This window comes from Saccopteryx leptura, chromosome 9 (assembly GCF_036850995.1).
Source record: "Saccopteryx leptura isolate mSacLep1 chromosome 9, mSacLep1_pri_phased_curated, whole genome shotgun sequence".
Classification (NCBI taxonomy): Eukaryota; Metazoa; Chordata; class Mammalia; order Chiroptera; family Emballonuridae; genus Saccopteryx; species Saccopteryx leptura.
In genome coordinates, this window is record NC_089511.1 from 39,836,688 (window position 1) to 39,859,312 (window position 22,625).

The following is a 22,625-nucleotide window of genomic DNA, read 5'->3' on the forward strand; positions in this document are numbered from 1 at the left end:
CTGGAGTGTCAGTGGTGCCAGAAAGGAAGGAAGTGCTAAGATCAAAAATAATCCCACAAGGTCGGGACAGGGGTGGGGATGTCAAAAGGCCAAGGGCCAAAGTTAGAACAATTTGAGAAACCAAATAAAGTAGTATAGATACTTCTCAACTTATGATGGGATTATATCCCAAAAAACCCATTGTAAATCGAAAATGCCATTAAGTCAAATACACTTAGCTTACCGAGCATCATAGTTTAGCCCAGTCTGCCTTAAATGTGCTTGGACACTCACAGTACCCTGCTGTTGGGCAAATCACCTAACACAATGAATCTACTATGGAGTATCAGTTGCTGACCCTGGTGACCGTGGCTGACTGGAACCTGCAGCTCACTGCCACTGCCCAGCATCATGAAAGTATCGTACTGCATATCACTAGCCCAGGAAAAGATCTAGGAAGATGGAGTATGAGATCCTGGTGCAAGCTAGAGCTGTGGCACGTGTGCAGTAGTTATGCCATAGGACATGACCTGGAAGTGGGAGCATATATGCTGTTGCTCCCACAGTTATATAACCTGCTGCCTTATCTCTAGTTTACTCAGAAGGAGGAGTAGGTACATGTGCAAATCCTCCTGCACTATATAAAAACTGGCCTTGAACAACAAAGTGTGCTGCAGCTTTGTGGCCTTTTCCTCCATGTAGGCTCCACATGCATTCTTTTCCATCAGCATCACCCCTCCCAAGGGGCCCCTGAACCCCAACATTGGCACACTTGCAGAAAAAAGCCCTCACTTAATAATTCAAATCCAACCTGACCAGGTGGTGGCGCAGTGGATAGAGCATCGGCCTGGGACACAGAGGACCCAGGTTCGAAACCTGAGGTCGCCGGTTTGAGTGTGGGCTCATCCAGCTTGAACGCAGGATCACCAGCTTGAGCACGGGGTCGCTGGCTTGAGCATGGGATCATAGAAATGACCCCATGGTCACTGGCTTCAGCCCAAAGGTCGCTCGCTGGCTTGAAGACCAAAGTCACTGGCCTGAGTCCAAGGTCGCTGGCTTGAGCAAGGGGTCACTCGCTCTGCTGTAGCACCCCCAGTCAAGGCACATATGAGAAAGCAATCAACGAACACCTAAGGCACCGCAACGAAAAATTGATGCTTCTCATCTCTCTCCCTTTCTGTTTGTAGCTATCTGTCTCTCTCACACACACACAAAAAGTAAAAAAAAATAATTCAAGTCCATTTTTCTATTCCCCAAGTAGAACATCATCGTTGGGTGAGACTCCCACCTAAGTAACCTCACAGTTTTTAATACAATGATTAAGCTTTCACTTCAAATAAAAAGATTTTCTTTTTTTTCTTAAATTTATTTAAAGAATCTCATTCAGCCTGACCTGGTGGTGGTGCAGTGGATAGAGCGTCGGACTGGGATGCGGAAGGACCCAGGTTCGAGACCCCGAGCTCGCCAGCTTGAGTGCGGGCTCATCTGGTTTGAGCGAGGCTCATGAGCTTGGACCCAAGGTCGCTGGCTCCAGGAAGGAGTTGCTCGATCTGCTGAAGGCCCGCGGTCAAGGCACATGTGAGAGGGCAATCAATGAACAACTAAGGTGTTGCAACGCGCAATGAAAAACTAATGATTGATGCTTCTCATCTCTCTCCGTTCCTGTCTGTCTGTCCCTGTCTATCCCTCTCTCTGACTCACTCTCTGTCTCTGTAAAAAATAAAAAATAAAAAAAAATAAAAAATAAAAAAGAATCTCATTCAGGTGTGAAAACTGAAATCTGGATCCAAAATGCCATTTGAGATTGGTAGTAGTCTACTGCCTACTGTGCTCCGGAGATTAAAGAAAATAACTCTCAGGGCTGAGAACATGGTCTAGTCCAGGCCAGTTCTAATTAGAAATAACCAACAGGTGAGTGGATTTCGGTATGCAGAGAGGAAGTCAGAGGTGGACCCCATAGTTGAGAGGCTGCACCAACCTCTAAGGTAGGACTGGCTCCGGGTCACATGCAACCTCTCCAAAAAGAAGGGAGAGTATTGCAGTGAACGGCTTGTCATCCACTATCCAGAAGCCTCATTATAACTGAAAAGATCTTAACAATGTCTGCACTTGGGCTATGAGATTACAACTCATCCTTCACCAGAAATGCAATTGGGCCTAAGGAATTTTAAGTAATTTTTTAAAGCACATGATTTGGATATAAAATAATCTAGGTCATAGAGTACTAACCTTCATTTGAAATATCTGAGGCCCAAAATAAATAATCTGTAGAGGTAGCTTATTACTCAGAACATTAACCAATTTTTCATTATTTTTGGCGGCTTTTCCTCTCTATGCTCCACTACCCACACTTAAAACATACAATTTTCATTTACTTATATGTGTTTACAAATTAGTAACTTTCTAATTTATATATACATCTTTTTCATTAATATACTGAAATTATATTCTTATCCTTTAATTCTCCCCCAAATTTCTTATTAACATCTTTCAACTGTTGGCAATTTTTTTCTTATTTGCAGAACTTACCCAGAGGGAAATGCCAGATTTAGTATCTTCTTTAAAACTCATTCATGAATACATCCTATTTAAAACTATGCCTATGAGAAAATGAAGGATCAATTTTTCCTTCTAATGATCTTACATTAATTGTATTAGTAATGGTTGTATTAACATATTAATAAGCTTCATTCCAATATACATAAGTGTTTTCTGTAACAGGTTGATTTTATCTCACCAACACAACCTAACTGATTATACATCTGAATTCATTTTAGAAAATTTTATTTTACCACTTGCTAATTCACACAGAAAAAACCATGGCAAAGTTTCTAAATGATAAAATCTCCCCACAGCGGGAAGCATGATGAAATTTCTTACCAGGAAAGTTGCCAATGATTCTTCCCACTAGCCCTGCAATCACTGTAATGCAGAAGAAAGCCAGGAAGACAGTGGCTCCCTACAGACTGGAAATGCCTTTACCCAAGCGAGCAGCTCTGTTGTCAAGCATCTCAAAACCCAAGGGAATGTGGCACATCAGTCGGGAGGGACAACCTCAACCAAAGTGGTGCCACCTGCACGAGTGAATGTGGACAGTTTTGTCATTAGAACAGTGAGAGAAACTAATGGCCCCAGAGCTAGCCTAAGTCACCTTCTTCTAGTCTTTTTAAAGCTGACAGAACTGGCAACAGTATCAACACAACTATATAACTTGGCGCAGGTCATCCCAGCAGTTTCAAACCAGGGTAACTGGTGACAGGCAGAGCCCTGTTCTCCCAGTACACCCCTCCTGACACAAAAGAAATCCCAAAACAAGCCACCCTGAAGGTCCAAACCACAGTTGCAATAGCTCTTCAGTCCCTGGGCACTAGCCTCAACCACTTGACCCAGATGGAACCATCACAAACAACTGAAGGAAGAATATGAATAGAGAGATTTTTGTCAACACTTCCCCTGACTCATCTCATGAAGATTACCTCTTCCAAACACAGAATGTGCAAGCTTACTACAGAGCAGGAAGCATGTCATTCTCAGTGGAGGTGCCAGGGTGGGGAGAAGGAAGGTTGAAATGCATTGGGATATATCTGATTATTAGAATTAAGGAATACCATGGAGATTTAGTGGGTATAGGCCAAGGAGGTTAAGATATCCTTCAATGCACGAGACAGTCTCAACTAACAAAAGAATCTTCCTGCATAAAGTTCAAATGCCCCAGACTTTCATATGAATAAAAAACATGCTTCTAACTCTCTGAGCCCAGAATCTTACTCCTTCTACATTTATATACAAAAGATTTTTGAATTGCTGTAAAACTTGAATTTTCCAGGAATTCAACTATTGTTTAAGTCTCAAAAAAATTATACTTTGCTTTATCTGAAACTTCATCAAAATTGCTCATCATTTTGTAATATTCCATCACCAACTAGCATGAATCACCAGGTCTCAACATGGGAGGTTTGGGCATCTGGCCTATTAACTGCGTCTATGTATCCAACCCAACCATTTACATATGGAAATGCATATTATTTTATTAAACACTACTATCCTTCTGTTTCTCCTTTCATTACACTAAGGCATTATATTCATATTTTAATTATAAATTATATTTTCTAAACATTGCATTTTAGAATAAAAGGGCATTATAAAAAATTATTCTTAAAAAAAAGTTTGGGTCTGATGGGTTTGAGACTCACTGCCTTCATAGAGGACATGCAACAGCTGTCTGCCGAGAGCACACAGGGGCGATCTGTTAGGACAAAACATAAAGCAGGGCACAAGGCCCTGTTGCGCAGCAACACGACGGACTGCCCCACGTTCCCCTCTGCAAAGGAGATCCCTAGAGTCCCTGGCCCCCAGCTGGAGATCAGGTGCAGGGACTGCTGCAGGAAACACAGGAGGACAAAGACGCTCAGACAAGTGCTGGAGGAAGGGGGTTTATTTTAGCCAGCGGAGCAGTGTGACCCAAAAAGGGCAACAAAACACAAGCTCCCCAAAGTTAGCTTTTTGAGTCTTATATACCTTTACAGCTTTAGCTTTCACGTGACAAGCACCTGATTTCTTTGACTTCTTTGTAGACCTTTTGTGTGTCTGGGAGGGGAAGGGGTATGAGAGGAGGTTCAAACCGTTTGTCCTTGACTGTTCACATATCCCATTTTTCTTGCCTGTGTTGCACATTAGTTCAGGGAGCTGATAAAAGGCTGCATAGCTATGATTTGTTACTTTTCAAACTAACTCAGTCGTCCTTCAAGTCCTTCCCCCTTCATGGCCACACAGTGCTTCAAACATACCAGACACTTTCGCAAGTTAAAGAACGGACTATTAATTATACCCACCCAGCAGGTATCATTCACAGCTGTCCCAGACAAACCAGGACAGGTGGCCATCTTGAAACTGTGGCATATTTGTGAGCATCCTAAAACCAACCAGGAGCTCCTACTCAATCCCACATTCCCCTGCAAAGTCCACAAAGCCCCTAATGCTGCTCCTGCCCCCAGAGCACATGGTCAGGGCAGAACCCAGCCGACTGTGGCAGCAAGACCAGCGACCGTCCTTCCATCCCACTGTGGCTCCCTCACCTCTATATCCATCACAACAATCCTCCCCACCCTGCAGCCACTGCCCTCACCCCTCATAGACACACAGGGCAGGAGGCAGCAGTCTATCCGGAGAACTGCAATGGAAGAGCCCTCAGCAAAAATGCTTCAACTCTCATCAAGTACAAAGACAAATTCTGCTACCACCATAAATATGGCTTCTTTGCAGCCAGCTGTGGGAAAGCATAAAACTGCCCATAGGATACAGGAGCTACTACTGCCCAGAGCCTGAGCTTTAACTTGTCTTAGGACAGGGGTCGGGAACCTTTTTGGCTGAGAAAGCCATGAACGCCACATATTTTAAAATGTAATTCCGTGAGAGCCATACAGCGACCCGTGTATGTTATGCATTATCTAATAAAAATTTGGTGTTGTCCCGGAGGACAGCTGTGATTGGCTTCAGCCACCCACAACCATGAACATGAGCGGTAGAAAATGAATGGATTGTAATACGTGAGAATGTTTTATATTTTTAACATTATTTTTTATTAAAGATTTGTCTGCGAGCCAAATGCAGCCATAAAAAGAGCTACATCTGGCTCACGAGCCATGGGTTCCCGACCCCTGTCTTAGGAGCTCAAGCAGGTGACAGGGTAACCGTGGACTAACAAACACATAAACAGGTCAGAGGCTTTGAGACATCTTTCCAATCTAACCAAACGCTTCATGAAGTTTCAATTCAGATGGTACATACCCTACTACACACCCCACTAACACAAGGCTCTAAATTTCTGACACAATAGAAACTACAGATGTGAATGGGAAGTTTGATATACTCAACTAAAATTTAAAAATACTACTATGGAGAAAAAACATCTAAGGACTCCCCAGATAGAAAAACAAACAAACAAACAAATGCACATCTTCAAAGATCTGATGGGTTAATTCCAAAGAAAAGATACACCAGTCTGATTAATGTCAGAAAGAGAGCGTGAGAATGGCTCCACACCAGTCCAGCGGGCTGTCACGTGTTTAGTTTGGGCCTAAGTGAAACAGGTGTCGTGAAGCCGCTGAGGCAGATGCCTTCCTATGTATAACAACAACTCGGATAACCGCACTGGGCAGCCTGAGGGAGCAGGATTCTTACCATCGCACTTTGTTGCACGTCTGAGTCGCACCAAGAGGGGAGCCCGCCACCATGGGGACTTGAATGGAACTGTGCTGCTTGTTCGTGACCAGATCCAGCTTTTCTTCTAATGATTTACAAGTAGCCTCGAGAGCTTGCAGCTTGGCTTCAATGCTATCCAATCGTAAGCATATTGTCTGGTTAATGGAATACAGGAATGACTGGAAGTGAAGAAAAAAAAAACTTCAGAAGGGATCTCTTGAACTTTAAGGAGACAGTTCCCAGGAACACCAAATGTCTATTTCCTGATTTGACATATGTCTACTGAAACAGAACAACCCCTGCACTTTAGCTCTTTAGTAATAAGGTAGAAACATTGGAGTAAACAAGTTCAACCACTTGCATGTAAAATGTAACTACAGTACTTAAATCATGGTTTTACTTCTGTGTGTAGTTGTGATCTTTAGTAACCCTTAAGTCCATATTAAAATGTATGTAGTGTTTAGGATGTCCTTCTATTAATCAGTAAATTTACACATAAAACTAATCACATCTTTCTAATTATAAAAACAATTTACATGTAACATCAAAACAGCAAGGAAACCATTGGTTCTGAACATTCACATTATCTCCACTGCCCTGATGTTGAAATCTGGTAAGGAGGTTATGAACAACACGCCTGCCACCTAGTGTTCAACATGAAGAGCAGTTTCACACTTTATCATTTCTGAGCCAAGTCCCAATTACTAACTCCAATTATCACAGTGATATGCTTGACTCCAGACCCAAGAAACGGATCAAACATACACAAAAAACATACACTTCCCACGATGGCCATTTCTGCCATGAGTCAACAAGAATACAGATGGAAGCATGTTTTCAGGCAGGACTTCTACTGTGCAGCAAACACCCTAAACTGTGTTCACAGGCTGGTAGAAGGATTTCAGAGTGCTAGTTAGGAGCAAGGTCATAAAGCACCCAATATTTTAGTAGAAAGGCTGGCTTGAGAGTCAAAGCTGAAAATAATGAAGAATCTGCCTTTCATCTTTCCCTCTGCTTGTCTACCCACAGTAAAAAGAGGGCCTCCATTTGACTGACACACCATGGCATTTAACTGCTGCTGACCTACAGCATTAGCGAGGATATGCTCTCCTTCTAAGCTGAAGCAAAATTATAACAATATCACATTTTGCAGCTGGCATCACGGCCTGGGGGAAAAAAATGAACACTCTTATTCAATGCATTTTCAACAGTGAGTGTATTTTTTTTAAGATGATACATATTTTTTTCAATTCTGTTAATACTCTGGGCTTTTTAAAATAGGATTTATTGGGGTGACATTGGTTAATAGAATTACACTGCTCACAACTCTTAGGGGATCAGGGTACATGCAAAGATACCCCAGTACTTTCAGCCTTTAGTGTAGTGCATTTTCACCAATAAAATAAAAATTGGTTTTGTATCTCATTTGCATAATTGAACAACTTTCTTTGACTTGTTTGCTTTTCTGATGTTCTTTAATAAAAAAAATCAAATGCTTTTTTTTTATCGTTCCATATTCATTTTGAAATATCTCTTAATTTTTGTGAGCAGTATATATAGGTTTCAAGTGTACAATTCTATAATACATCATCTGTACATTGCACTATGTGTTCACGACCCCAAGCCAAGTCTCCTTCCATGAGCTTATCTATTGAAGAAGCTAAATGCACCTAAGTGTCAGGTAGACATGAAAGTAAAGGGCAGCAATGTGGCAAACAAAACCCACACACTGCCCAAACAACTTACTTTGTCTCAAGAAATCACGCCTCCTGATGAGACTCATCATGAGTACTAACATATAAAGCAAGGGGCTAAACTCCATGTCCTTCGCTGACTGAAGAACAAGTATTGAAGCAAGTGTGTGACAGGAGACCAAACAGAGCCACATACAATGTGGACATCCCATCACCCATGTTCTACAAAGAGGTAACATCCATGGTTCACTCGCTGGTGGCTGAATTCTTGAGATAAAATCAGGTATAACTCCACTACTCTTTATCATTTGAAGACATCAAACATTTGGCTCCTGAATTCTTAAGATACAGTAAAACCTTATTATTTCAATTCTAAATTAGAAAATCTTCTGCCTGGGGTTTGGGCAAAATTCACTATTACATACTAATAAAACAATATCAAACAAATTAATAACACAAAGGAAAGCAGAGAAGAGTATTTTTAGATATGTCTTTTATATACAAGTGATAGTAACCATAAACATTCAAATCTATTCCTTGAAAAGTTCTTGGCAATTTAGTGATTAAACTTTTTCAAACAGCAACGCCCCAAAGGAGTCTCATAGGATGCCATCTGGGTCCTGCTTCAATAGTGGAAAGGAAGGTCATTAAGCTAAAGCCTGCCAGGCTTACATGCCTCTGCTGTGAGGAAACAGGGACACTGGAAGGTAGGCTTCCCCCTCGCTCCTCTAAGGGAGGGTTCAGTCTCTTCCAGCCCTGCTCCAGCCACCTATGACCTAACCTTGCCCAGAAAGCTGGGGTTTGCCACTGAAGGCTGAAGGTGCCCAGGGCCGTCGGCCCCATCTACGACACTGTGGACGAGCCTAGGGTATTTCTTCCAAGAAGCAGGTAAACTGATCTCATTTGCACAAGGGCCACTTAACTATGTTTTGCCTGAATAGTCAGGTTTTTTATTCTTCCCTCAAAGATCTCTGTTGTGGGTGTTGATAGTCCTATTTTCTGCTGCTTTGCTTAATATATAGTGTTTCCTTTATCCCTCCTACCTCAATGCCCCACTCATATTTCAGGCTGGGACCTACTCCTAATTTAGAGCTCTCTTTACCCCTTTTGCCAACTTCTATTATGAATCTACCATTGCCACCCAGCTTAGTGTATCCCAAGGTTCTCTTTACCAAGCCACAGTCGCAGAGCTCCAGGGAAAAGCAACTTGGTCTCATCTCTCCAGGTAGAGGAGAACAGAGCTCCATATCCATGCATGCTGCAAATGGCTTTTCCAGTCTACCTGAATCATTACCAGCTAGAAGCAGCGGTCATTGGGACTTGGACATGAGCTGCAAAGTACAGAATGGTGACAACAATTCCAGTGCCATGCGGACTTTTCCTGGATGTGGACTTTTCCTGGACTCCTGCTCCCTGTGACAGCTCCTAACCGACTGAACTGTGGTTGGGTTGCATTTTTTAGGGATTTGGCATGGTGATGGGGCCAACTTGGACTTGGTGAACATGTTAAGGACACTACTCTTTTATGGATTCTTGCTGTATTGGCCAAGAGTTTGCTTAAAGGCTTTTAATCACTGTAAAAAAAATAGAAGACTGGATAAAGAAGATGGGGCACATATACACCATGGTATACTATTCAGCTAGGAGAAATGATGACATCGAATCACTTACAGCAGAATGGTGGAATCTTGATAACATTGTGCGGAGTGAAATAAGCGAATCAGAAAAAAACAAGAACTGCAGGATTCCATGCATTGGTAGGACATAAGGGCGAGACTAAGAGACATGGACAGGAGTGTGGTGGTTACGGGGGGGGGGGGGGGGGGGGGGAAGGAGGGGGAGGGGGAGGGGGAGGGGGAGGGGTACGGAGAAAGCTGGATGGAGGGTTGACGGAGGACGATCTCTCTTTGGGTGATGGGTATGCAACAGAACTAAATGACAAGATAACCTGGAGATGTTTTCTTTGAATATATGTACCCTGATTTATTGATGTCACCCCATTAAAATAAAAATTTATTTATTAAAAAAAAACAAAAAACTTTTTCAAACAGTTCACACATAGCAGTATTCAAACTGTAGCCCAAGACTAACTTATTGACAATGGAACTAGGAAGGACTGAGGTTGGGCCAATTTCATTTTTTACCTTATATATTTCTTTATTGTTTATGTTTATAATGACTGTGTCTCTGGTTGTAAAATTATAACTGCACTTTATTTTAAAATATGTAATTTGGTGTCACTGATGCAGCTGCCTTCTATACATTAGCCTGAAACAGAACTATGAATATACTTTAAATCACCTGCATGTTTAAGCTTACACTGCTTCACCTTGTTAACAAAATTAAGTTTTGGGGGATATAAATGTTTCTAAACAAACACCCCATATAAACAAAGAGATTACATGAAAAGTTACTATGGTTTTCATGCACATTGCTTTCTTAAACTTCTCACACATGCTGATATTTACCTCCATGATTCTGTAAACATTAAACCAGAAAAATAAATCCAAAGATCCAAAATCACTGACTGACTGACTCAGTATCTTCCAAAACCACATCTAAACTTTAAAATGTAGTTGACTTAAATTGTAGGTACAGAAGCACTTCAGTACTAGTGGGAAATATTAGCCACACAAATGATTCTCTTTCCTTCTACCCACAATGGATCTTTGGTCCAATAGTTTTAAACAATGTTGATTCTTCATTATCTTCAAGGGGAAAAAATGGCTTTATGCACTACATATAAAGCCATTTGGAACACTGACTCCAAAAAATAATGCATCTACATCTTAACCCCCAGAATTTATAAATGTGGAACACAGGAGAAGCATCCATCTGCTTCTCCACCTCCCCCCTCTCACTTCTGTCTCTCTCTCTCTCTCCCTTCCCCTACCCTCCTGCAACCATGGATTGATTAGAGCAAGTTGGCCCTGGGCACTTTTTATTTGGAAAAGGGTCTTTGTAGATATAATTAAGTCAAGGATCTCAAGGTGAGATCTTCCTGGATTAGGGTGACCCTTAAATTCAGTAACAGTGTCCTTAGAAGAGAAGAGAAAGGGAAATAGACACTAATACATAGAGAGGAGGCCAGGTGAGGATAGAGGCAGAGACTGGAGTGATGCGGCCACAAGCCAAGGAACACCTGGAGCCCCAGGAACTATAGGAGAGGCAGGAAAGATCCTCCCCTAGAGCCTGTGGAGGGAGTACAGCCTTGCCCACACCTCAGTTCAGACCTCTGGTCTCCAAAGCCGTGAGATAATAAATTTCTGTTGTTTTAAGGCTCCCAAAGTTTTTGATAATTTGTTGTAGCAGCACTAGGAAACTAAGATATAAAAAAAATACATTAGTATTTTTACCTTTATAGAGGGGTCCTGGCAATTGATCTCTAATCGTTGGCGTTTCAGAGCTGGTTCATCTTCATCTGTCACTACATGATTCTCCAGTACAACTGAAAACCAAAGGCAAAAACAAGACTTAAACTTTAATATAAAAAGTTTTACAGACTGGTTTAATATTAAGGTAGTAAATCATTCCAACACCTTAACGTTAAAAAATGGTACAACTTGTTTCATATTTTAACTTTTTATAGTTTTAACATAAAATTCTCAGGCAGAAAATAGGATCTCTCCTCAATCTCAAGAAAAACTGAGATACTGGATATATAATTTCCCTCATGTGCCACTGGGCTGATCCTAACACCAGAACTACAGGTTTCTAATTCAATGTGTTACCATATTTGAATTTCAGTATAATAAAACCAAATCAATAATAATATTTTCCCAACTTTAAAGTCTTATGTGTTGGCTACCTAATTTCAAATTCAAAATCTCTCTGGTTATTACATTTCCTTAGGTGTTGATCATTAAAACAGTCTCAAACTTAACATATTAAGTTATACAGAGTTATTCTACAATGCCACTGAAATCAATGACTCCCCATCAGCAACTTGCAGCTGGTGTTCATGGCTTCCCCACAGACAAGCAACTCAGCTCACATTCAAGGCTTGCCATGGTCTTCCGCCTTCCTTTCATCTAAAATTAACTACAAAAACATTATTAAAGATAGCCACAAAATCAAAGACCACAACTATCTACATTATCATCATTTCTGCTAACTGCACTTTTGTTTATTGAACAAGATACCATGAGTACTTTTCCATTTTGCTATAGTATTTTTTCCTTCTCATCTACTTGCCTGCAATCACCAATGTTAACTGCCTGATGTATTTCTCTTCACCTCTTTCTATGAGTTCACACATGGACACAAACATTACATAGATAGCAGAGGGCCAAGGCCATCTTATATCAATAGATCTGTCTGCATCTTTCATCTTCAATTAGCAATGAAATGTAGACAATACTCCAAGTAATGGCTTTAACTCACTTTTTAACAGTAATACCAGTTTATGAATCTATTCTACAGAAATGAGTACCAGTATATGAGAATATATATTACATAAATATACAAATAGAACATGTATATTATAATATTGTATATATATGCATGTATATGCAGAAGTGTGTTTATTGTAGCACTTATGAGAGAGTGTCCATGCACAGAGAATAAATATGGCACATGCTCACTTTGGCATAATGTCAGTCCTCCTTTCAAATGCACCACATGCTAATTCAGGCAAGATAAACTCACTGTGAACAGACAATGCCTTCCTCATCACTTGAACAGTACTGTCTGACCACATCCCAGCTCTTCCCCCTGCGATCTTCCCTGTACCTACAACTGCCTAACCACACCTGCATTCAAGGAAATCTACCACCTTCATCCAGGCCCACACGGATACTGGAACTAATGCCTGTTCCTTCTGTGACACCAGCAGTGGCACAGTTGACTATCACCAAATGCAGATCCTCCCACCCCATCCCCTCACACAAGGCTGACCACATGATGTGGACACAGCTCATCTTGCTGGTATTAAATTTCTCATCTGCTAAGGGAGGGTCAGGGGCAAACACAGGGGCAGCCAGTGCACAGGTCACTATGGCCCAGACCCCATCAAAGCACCTCCACTTCGACAGGCTGTATTTGATGAGGTTCCAAATAAGATCTCAATTTAAAAAAAAAGTGTCAATGCCTCTAAACCTGTATGTACTACATGATTCATATCAAAACTCTTAAGTATAAAGATTTCTGCATAGTCCTATGACTCCAACACGAACCTTTCATGGTACCCAGGCAAGAGCAGTAAAGTGATCTCTCGGAGGTGATTCCCCAAAGCTCCCCTGCAGACATCAGCCAAGGACCAACAATAACAAGAGGCACCCTGCCTACCTAAGATCTTTGCAACATACACTGTAGATCCCATGTGGGAGGGGATATTCAAACTACTCCACAGAAATAGATGGGAATGAATACTCATTTAAATAATAGAGGAATAAGCCCTGGCCGGTTGGCTAAGTGGATAGAGCATTGGCCCAGCATGTGAATGTCCTGTGGATAGAGCATTGGCCCAGCATGTGGATGTCCTGGGTTCGATTCCCAGTCAGGGAACACAGAAGAAGCATCCATCTGCTTCTCCACCTCCCCACTCTCACTTCTGTCTCTCTCTCTCTCTCTTCTCCTACCCTCCTGCAGCCATGGATTGATTAGAGCAAGTTGGCCCTGGGCACTTAGGATGGCTCCATGGCCTCCACCTCAGGTGCTAAAAAATGGCTCCGGTTGAAACAAAGCAAGGGCCCCAAATGAGCAGAGCATCGCCCCTAGTGGGCTTTCCAGTTGGATTCCAGTCGGGATGCATGCAGGAGTCTGTCTCTGCCTCCCCTCCTCTCACTAAAAAAAATAATAAAGGGAAAAACCCATGCCTACAAGTGTTTGCAACCGGTTAGCTAAACACAGGTGCTCAGAACCTTTGTCATAGCCTATTTACCTCCATAGGAAACTGGTAATTATACCGTGTATGGAAAACAGCTGTGTTAGGCTTGCTCACTTGTACTTTACATGATTAGTGCATGAGCACATGGCAGACCACATGTATATAGCCTACGTAAGAGAAATTACGGACTGCTAGCCCACCACTGTGAGGGGCTGTTTGGCTGTTCATTCACCTGCTGCCATGAGAAGTGGTATTCCCCTGCCTGTTTGTTCACCCGCTGTTGCCAAAATCTATTAAACAAGAATGGCCCAACACCTTCCAGCTCTGCAGTTCCTCTACCATCTGCCCAAATCCAATGTGAACCTGCCTGGCCTAAGCCAATGGCATTATATCTGGCGCAGTCAGCAAGATTCAGATCAAATCAGTATGGAGGTGCCAACACCCTTTAAGTGTGGGATAGAGTGGCGGCCATTGTTCTCCAGCATATGGTTCTCCAGGGCTGTTCTGTCGGGTTGGGTGTTTTTACAGCCCTGAGAGAAGAAACTGAAAGCCCTGTGTGAGAGGCTGCATGGAGTCAAAAACTCCAGGATGAGCTACAGACTGAATACCGACAGCAGCTTGAACTGCAACAGCTGGGAAAGAGGCAGACCACTTTCAAAAGTTCAGTTTGAGCCCTGGCCGTTTGGCTCAGTGGTAGAGCGTCGGCCTGGCATGCGGGAGTCCCGGGTTCGATTCCCGGCCAGGGCACACAGGAGAAATGCCCATCTGCTTCTCCACCCCTCCCCCTCTCCTTCCTCTCTATCTCTCTCTTCCCCTCCCGCAGCCAAGGCTCCATTGGAGCAAAGTTGGCCCAGGCTCTGAAGATGGCTCCATGGCCTCTGCCTCAGGCGCTAGAATGGCTCTGGTCACAACAGAGCAACACCCCAGATGGACAGAGCATTGCCCCCTCGTGGGCATGCCGGTGGATCCCGGCCAGGCGCATGCGGGAGTCTGACTGCCTCCTCATTTCCAACTTCAGAAAAATACAATAAAAAAAAACAAAAAAACAAACAAAAAAAAGCTTCAGTTTGAAATGCAGGCTGAACACCAATGGTGCCTAGAATTGGAATAGTTGCTTGAGAAAGAATTATGGGTTCGAGAGTTGCCCCAAGAGCAGAACACTGGCAATGGCAGTTATTAGAGAAAAAACTGCGGGTTCAAGAGCTCAAGTTTCAGCTTTAGGCCAAGAGCTGGCAGCTGCAAGAGCAAAAGCATTTACTGAAGAACATGCATTCATGCCAGCTGAGTGGCTCTGAGTCAGCAGTTTCAGGCGTTTCCAACACCTCCTCTTCTGAGGGGGAAGTGGTTCCAGATGAAACCACCATCCACAGACTCAGAGCCTGGCTAGTGGTCATCTAAAAGGTCAAAACCCAGCAGCAGAAAGTACCTCAAGGAAAGGCACAACCCCCTCCGCAAGTAGTGGAGCACTCTGTTTTCTGACCCTACGCCTATATAGAGTTGATGGAGTTAGGGGCAAAATTCAGGCAGAAACCCAGCAAGTCTCTGGCAGCTTGGTTGCTGTAGTTGTGGGATATGGGGAGTGGATGACATCATGCTCTCTGGAACAGAGATGGAGAAATTAGCTGCCATTACCACGCACTCCTCCTTGAGGCAGTGTCTTCAGAACTGCCACAACAACCCAGGACAACTATACCTTATTAGAATGAAAGATGGCTGCCATTTGTATGGTCTGGCAGAATGCTGGAGACTTGCCAGGGGCAGTGAGTCAAGGGCAGTCATATGCTGAGCTGCAGCAGGTCCTCCAGGAACTGGGTATGAGAAATGCTACTTTCAACCTGAGGTCCCGTGGGCCAGATAAGGAAGTATTTACAGCAGGGATGAGGGACCTCATTCTCTATAGTGCCCATCAGCCCATTTTGAGTCACTAGTGGCTATCTCGAGCCCCTATGTGGAGCAGCCCATCAACACTATTACATAGACAGTGGCAGATTTGGGGGAGGTGGAAACAGCATGGAACCATAAAGCTGTGCAGGCTGCTGCCTGTGCTGCACCCCCAACTAACAAGAGAAACGAGTGTGTAAAAGTTATCAGAACACAGATGTGGGTAGATCTGATTGAGGCTGGGGAAAATAGGGAGAAATTAGATGGCAAATCTAATAAAGTTCTTTTGGAACTTTGGTGACAGCTTAATCCACAACAGAGATTCCAGCCGCTGAAAAAGCAGGAAAAAGCAGGTGGCCCTGGCAGCTGCCAAGAAAATGGCTGGCATTTGGGTAGCACGGTTGCAGGATTATACAATGGAGACAGCTGTGGGAGAGGAGGGTCCCCAAGACCTGTTGTTCCAGTTTAAATAGGGGGAAGGCTGAGGGACCCATTTAATGGGGATGGGCAGGGGGTAGGAGGCCCCATGTGAAAATGGCAATCCACTAGCCTCCTTCTAATGTGCAACTGGTGTTGGCCTTAGCAGGCACAATTTGTTTTTGCAACAGCTAAGAGCACTGTCAAGGTGGCACAGGCCTTGAATGTTTGACCCCACCAGAGCCTGCGAGCTTGATTGACCTCTGAGGGGTCTGGATGGGGTTGTGGCAATGGACAAATCACTTATGGAAAGGTGCTGAGGTTTGTTATCAAAGAGCTGTATGTCTAGTTGCCTATAATGGACCTTCACCTTGGTGATTTCTACAGACAACTGGATTGTCTATTGTGGACTGATCATTGAGTAGTGTGATCAGTAATAGTCATCCTGGTCCCTTCCGCCCACTAGTGGGCGTTCCAGCTTTCATGGTGGGTGGTAGCGGAGCAACCCAAGTATAAAAAAAAAAGATAGATTTAACTACAGTAAGTTGTTTTATAAAGATTTATTCTGCCAAACTTGGCAAAAACCCGACATAAAGTACTTATTACATAAATAATTAATTAAGTAATTATTATTATATGCTTTAACTTGCTGTAACTCTGCTTTATAAATTTTATAAAGTAAAGTTACTTCCCTACTTTATAAATCACCATTACTGTGGAACTGGTGGGCGGTTAGAAAATTTTACTACTGACAGAGATACACAAGTGGCGGTAGGTATAAAAAGGTTGACTACCCCTGGGTGTGATGGACTCTTGAAGCAGGGGCTGCAACAAGAGGGGGGCACTGGCTCCCCTGCTGGATGGATATGCCGCTGTGGGCAGTATGAGAGGCCTTGACGGAGGGGCACAGCACCTGTGGAGACTCTCCTGCACAGCGCACTGCTCTCATCCAGTTGCAGAGACGCTCGAAGGATGCTTTCTTCAATGGACATGGCCCTGGACTATACAAAACCTCCCACCAAGCCGTGGGGTAGAGGGCTAGAGGTGGGCCTCTCCTTAGGCAGAGTGCACAGGGAGACATTATGAAGGGCACCTGTGTAATTATTTTTATTGGTATAGCTTGTGCCTTTGTAATTCAGTTGCCATAGTCTGCACTGTTTCTGTTTATGTGAGTTCCTCACTCCTCACACAGGGACCATGACCATCACAGAAGATACCTGTCACGTAGATTGTGAGGTGAGCAACTCTAAAGGGGTGGACTGTTGGGAAAACAGCTGTGTTACACTTGTTCACTTGCACTTTACATGATTAGTGTGTAAGCACATGTGTAAGCACATGGCAGATCCATGTGTGTATAGCCTATGTATGTAAGGCTATGGGTGGTTTAACTCAGGACAGAATGCAAATTGCAGACTGCTTGTCCACCACTGTGAGGGGCCATTTTGCTGTTCGTTCACTGGCTGCAGTGAGAAGCAGTTTCCCCTGCCTATTTGCTTATCCACCATTGCAAGAATCTATTAAGCCGGAATGGCCCAATACTTTCCAGCTCTGCAGTTCCTCTACCATCTGCCCAAATCCAATGTGAACCTGCCTGGCCTCAGCCACCAGCTGAGGAGATCTAGGAGAGATCTGAGGTCTAGGACCCTGGTCGGCAAACTGTGGCTCGCAAACCACATGCGGCTCTTTGGCCCCTTGAGTGTGGCTCTTCCACAAAATACCACACGCGGGTGCTATCTCGATAAGGAATGTACCTACCTATTTAGTTTAAGTTTAAAAAAATTGGCTCTCAAAAGAAATTTCAATCATTGTACTGTTGACACTTGGCTCTGTTGACTAATGAGTTTGCCGACCACTGACAGGCGTCCCCAAACTATGGCCCGCGGGCCACATGTGGCCTCCTGAGGCCATTTATCCGCCCCCGCCGCACTTCCATAAGGGGCACCTCTTTCATTGGTGGTCAGTGAGAGGAGCACTGTATGTGGCGGCCCTCCAACGGTCTGAGGGACAGTGAACTGGCCCCCTGTGTAAAAAGTTTGGGGACCCCTGGTAGGAGATCTGAGAGAAACCCTAGGAATCATTATTCTAATCCTTTTAATTTGCTGAACAGAAAACAAGCCCAGTGAGGCTAAGTGACTGTCCAGAGCCACACAGCTGGTTCTTATAACTACAGAAAAAAAGAGTCCATGCCTCTTGCCAGCATGAAGCACCTCAAGGCTGGAAGCACAGGGCAGGGAAACAGACACGTCAAATGAGATGTGTCTGTGACAGACAACAGGCACAGAAACCAGGGTTTGGCAATAACTTCCCATGGGCAGTGGGACTGCAAGTTTCTTTTCTTCTTTGTCCTTTGCTGCATTGCTCTTTATAATTTTGCGTGCATTATTTTTTAAAATTAGACTAAAGCACACAATATTCATTGTAAAATCATCACAATCAACTGAAGTGATAGGTCTACTTTACACACAGGTTAAGTAAGTGCAGCTGTATGACAAGTACATGCAAAGCCAGGACCTAAATATTTTTGTTTTAAACAGAAATCAGAACAAACTAGAAGGATGCACATGCCAACAATTTAAAAGCAGTTCTATTGCTAGGATTATGGGAAATTTGTTTCTTCAACTTGCTTAACGATACTTTTAAATTTCTCAAAGGTCATATTTTAGAGATGAGGGGAAAATAATCTCAACCTTAAACCCAGGCTGAATGCAAACATGTGTAATGTACTGTGGTGTTTGCTGGGTGTATGCGAGTTCTTTTGGGTCAGAAATTGCAGGCTTTCTGCCTATGAAGGCCTCGCAGAGCCCTGCACACAGGTTTTCATTAGGTAGTCAATAAACTGTAGCTCCCAGATATTTAAGGAACAGAGATGGAACAAAAACAAGATTAGAAATGACTTACCTAAGCCTTCTTTGGACTAGAATCTACAGAGAGGGAACTTATGTAGGAAGCTATTAGACTCTTAATAGTTCTAAAAATGCTTAAATTTTATGTAACTGGAACATTTTTCTTTAATAACTGGGCAGTGTGTGCTTTCTAAAGAACTTGTTCACCAACCAAAATACAAACACGGGTATTTTTTAAATTGCTATATGCAGTGATCATGCTGCTGCTTTTATAAGTTCAATGGTATCTGAGGTGGTACTCATGAATGAAGTCAAGGCTACAAGTTCTAGCTCTGCACAAACTATTTAGTTTTTACAGAGAAAATTGTAGTTGAATAGCTGCACTCATATTCCCAACTTTGTTCAACAATTTGATAAAGCTCTTGATTTTGCCAGTTGACAGGTGATAGTGCTTCTTTTTAAAAACTCAGAAGCGGTTCTTGACTTTCTGAGCATCACCATGGTGGTCAGCAAAATCAAGCACCTTACAAAAGACGGCAGAAAGGGAGCCAAGAAGAAAGTGGTGGACCCATTTTCTAAGAGAGGTCAGTGTGATGTGAAAGCACCAGCTGTGTTCAATATAATGTTGGGAAAACACTAGTCACGAGAACTCAAGGAAATAAAATCACATCTGATGGTCTCAAGGGCCATGTTTTTGAAATGAGCCCAGCTGATCTGCAGAGCAATGAAGTTGCACTTAGAAGATTCAAGCTAATTACTAATGTACAGGGCAAAACTGCCTGATTTCCACAGCAAAGATCTTACCCATGACAAAATATGCTCCATGGTCAAAAAATGGCAGAACATGACTGAAGCTTGTGTTTTTGTTCTTGTTTTTTAAAGACTTTATTTATTCCTTTTAGAGAGGAGAGAGAGAGAGAGAGAGGAGGGGAGGAGCATGGAGCATCAACTCCCATATGTGCCTTGACAAGCCCGGGATTTCGAACTGGCGACCTCAGCATTCCAGGTCAATGCTTTATCCGCTGCGCCACCACAGGTCAGGCCTGAAACTCATGTTGATGTCAAAACTACTGATGGTTATTTGCTTCATCTATTCTGTGCTGGTTTTTACTAAAAAACACAACAATCAGATTCAGAAGACATCCTGTGGAAGAAGTCCACCAAATCCAGAAGATGATGGAAATCATGACCCAACAGGTGCAGACACGTGACTTGAAAGAAGTGGTCAACCAACTGATTCTAGAGAGCACTAGAAAAGACATAGGTCTTGCCAAATCTATTTACCTATGGTGCCTTTATTAGAAAAGTCAGAACGCTGAAGAAGCCCAGGTTTGAACTGGGAAAACTCATGGAGCTTAATGGTGAAGGCAGCAGTTCTGGAAAAGCTGCTGGGGATGAGACAGGTGCTAAGGTTGAACAAGCTTATGGATATGAGCCCCAAGTCCTAGAATCTGTCTAAAATTCAGACTTTTAAGGGTGACAATTTTAAAATCCCATTTGTGAAAAAAACATCAGATGCAAAATAATGGGGAAATTGACTAAAGAACAATGTTCCTGAAAGAGTGTCTTCATTTCCTTATGACTTCTTATTTAATTCCAATATTATTTATATCACTCTCCTTTCTGTATCATAACTAATTTTCAAATGAAGTTTTTTCAATTAACATATCAAAGAGATGATACACAATAGAAGATAGACATACTTCCCTATGAAATTTCTGAAAATCCTCTTTTCTATGGGAAAAGCAATTCAGCATTTCAATTCTACTAGTCTAGAAAGAAAAAACAGGCAACAGACACTGACTTATGTGCACTTGTGACTTCAAACTTAACCGAAATTTAAAACTTTAAGGCAAAAAAAAAGTAGGAGAAAACTTACTAAGAGATCTTTTTATAATAAAAGTGTAGACAAAGATTTTCCATAGGTGAAGTTCTTGAAACTTACGGTTTCCTTTCTAAAGGGTCTTCTTAAAGCAAATATTTAGTTAAGGTTTCAAAGTAGATGTACTCTTTTAATGTCATTAAGAAAAATTACCAGCCTAGCAAAAGTGTAGGAAACAGGTTGTTCTCACTTAGTTAATGGAAGAGTAACTTAGTAAAACACTGCTGGGAAATCTGTCAGTGTCTTATCAAAATTGTGAACATACAAAGCAATTTTACTTCTGGGAACTTAACATAAAAAAAAATATTTGCGCCCTGGCAGGTTGGCTCAGTAGTAGAGCGTCGGCCTGGCGTGCAGGAGTCCCGGGTTCAATTTCTGGCCGAGGCACACAGGAGAAGCACCCATCTGTTCCTCCACCCCACCCCCCCTCCTTCCTCTCTGTCTCTCTCTTCCCCTCCCGCAGCCAAGGCTCCATTGGAGTAAAGTTGGCTCAGGCGCTGAGGATGGCTCCATGGCCTCTGCCTCAGGCGCTAGAATGGCTCTGGATGCAACAGAGCAACGCCCCAGATGGGCAGAGCATCACCCCTGGTGGGCATGCCAGGTGAATCCCAGTCGGGAACATGCAGGAGTCTGTCTGACTGCCTCCCCATTTCCAACTTCATAAAAATACAAAAAAAAAATATATATATATATATATATATTTGCTAAGATATTAATGCAGAGATCTTTATTGCAGAGATCTTTATTGCAGAGGTTTATATGAAAGAAAAACAGTGCAAAATAATGTAAATGCCATCCACAAAAAGAAAGAGGGAAAATTCAGTGAGTGAGCAGGCACCTACCACCCATGGAATACCACACAGTTGTCAAAAAAATTCAATTTGTAAATACCAACATGGTAAGACTCCCATGACCCATCACAATAGTGCATTTTTTTTTTTTTGTATTTTTCTGAAGTTGGAAACGAGGAGGCAGTCAGACAGACTCCCACATGCGCCCAACCAGGATCCACCCGGCATGCCCACCAGGGGGCGATGCTCTGCCCATCTGGGGCATTGCTCTGTTGCAACCAGAGCCATTCTAGCACCTGAGGCAGAGGCCATGGAGCCATCCTCAGCGCCCGGGCCAACTTTGCTCCAATGGAGCCTTGGCTACGGGAGGGGAAGAGAGAGACAGAGAGGAAGGAGAGGGGGAGGGGTGGAGAAGCAGATGGGCACTTCTCCTGTGTGCCCTGGCCGGGAATCGAACCCGGGACTCCTGCACACCAGGCCGACACTCTACCACTGAGCCAAACAGCCAGGGCACAATAGTGCATTTTAAAAGGAGGAAGTTGTAAGGAAGAAAGTTGTTGCAGAAGACCTTGTGGATAGGGGGAGGAAGAGGAACAGGAACTGGGGTGCCTGTGCACAGCAGAGGCAGGGACAGCGGACATGGTGCTGGAAGGCCACCCATCTGGAAGTGGACCTTTCATATAAAGCATCCATTTTTCTCTTGCTTTCTTTAAAATATTAAAGAAAACTTTGGAAGCACTTTTGGATTTTTAAATAAGAACCATCTACTCTCCCACAGCTCTACCTGGGTGATGGGGACTCAGGTCTTCTACTGCAATCTGCACCACATCCGCCAGATCCTGTTCTGACATCATCCAGAACCAGAGGAGAGGAGCCAGTCAACGAGCAAGAATCAAACTCACGCAGGACTAGGGTTCTGTCACCTACAAAACAAATACAACAGCAGAGGAGAGGGAGGTTAATGATCAAAACCTGTGAAATGAAAACCGCTAACCATGTATTATATATTCAAGAGGATGTCAGATGTCCATGAATTTTTTTTAATACTGTATAGAATTCTTCTTGCCCCAAACCACCAAAAGGTTAGTAGTGTTCTTGTGAATTGAGAAA

The 22,625-nt window shown here is 43.0% G+C and overlaps 1 protein-coding gene and 1 pseudogene across 7 annotated transcripts in view; one reads left to right on the plus strand and one right to left on the minus strand.

Annotated features, from left to right (window-relative positions):
- BANP (BTG3 associated nuclear protein) overlaps positions 1-22,625 on the minus strand; it is a 164,772-nt gene that overhangs the window by 106,351 nt on the left and 35,796 nt on the right. For all 7 annotated transcript variants that reach the window (XM_066349225.1, XM_066349226.1, XM_066349224.1 and 4 more), the window contains 3 exons: positions 22,300-22,438; positions 11,231-11,322; positions 6,160-6,359 (listed from right to left, as the gene is read on the minus strand). In XM_066349225.1, the coding sequence (XP_066205322.1) occupies positions 6,160-6,359; positions 11,231-11,322; positions 22,300-22,369 (362 nt within the window). In that variant the 5' untranslated portion in view covers positions 22,370-22,438. The remainder of the gene's footprint in view (positions 1-6,159; positions 6,360-11,230; positions 11,323-22,299; positions 22,439-22,625) is intronic.
- LOC136381367 (small ribosomal subunit protein eS1-like) lies at positions 19,342-20,301 on the plus strand (annotated as a pseudogene).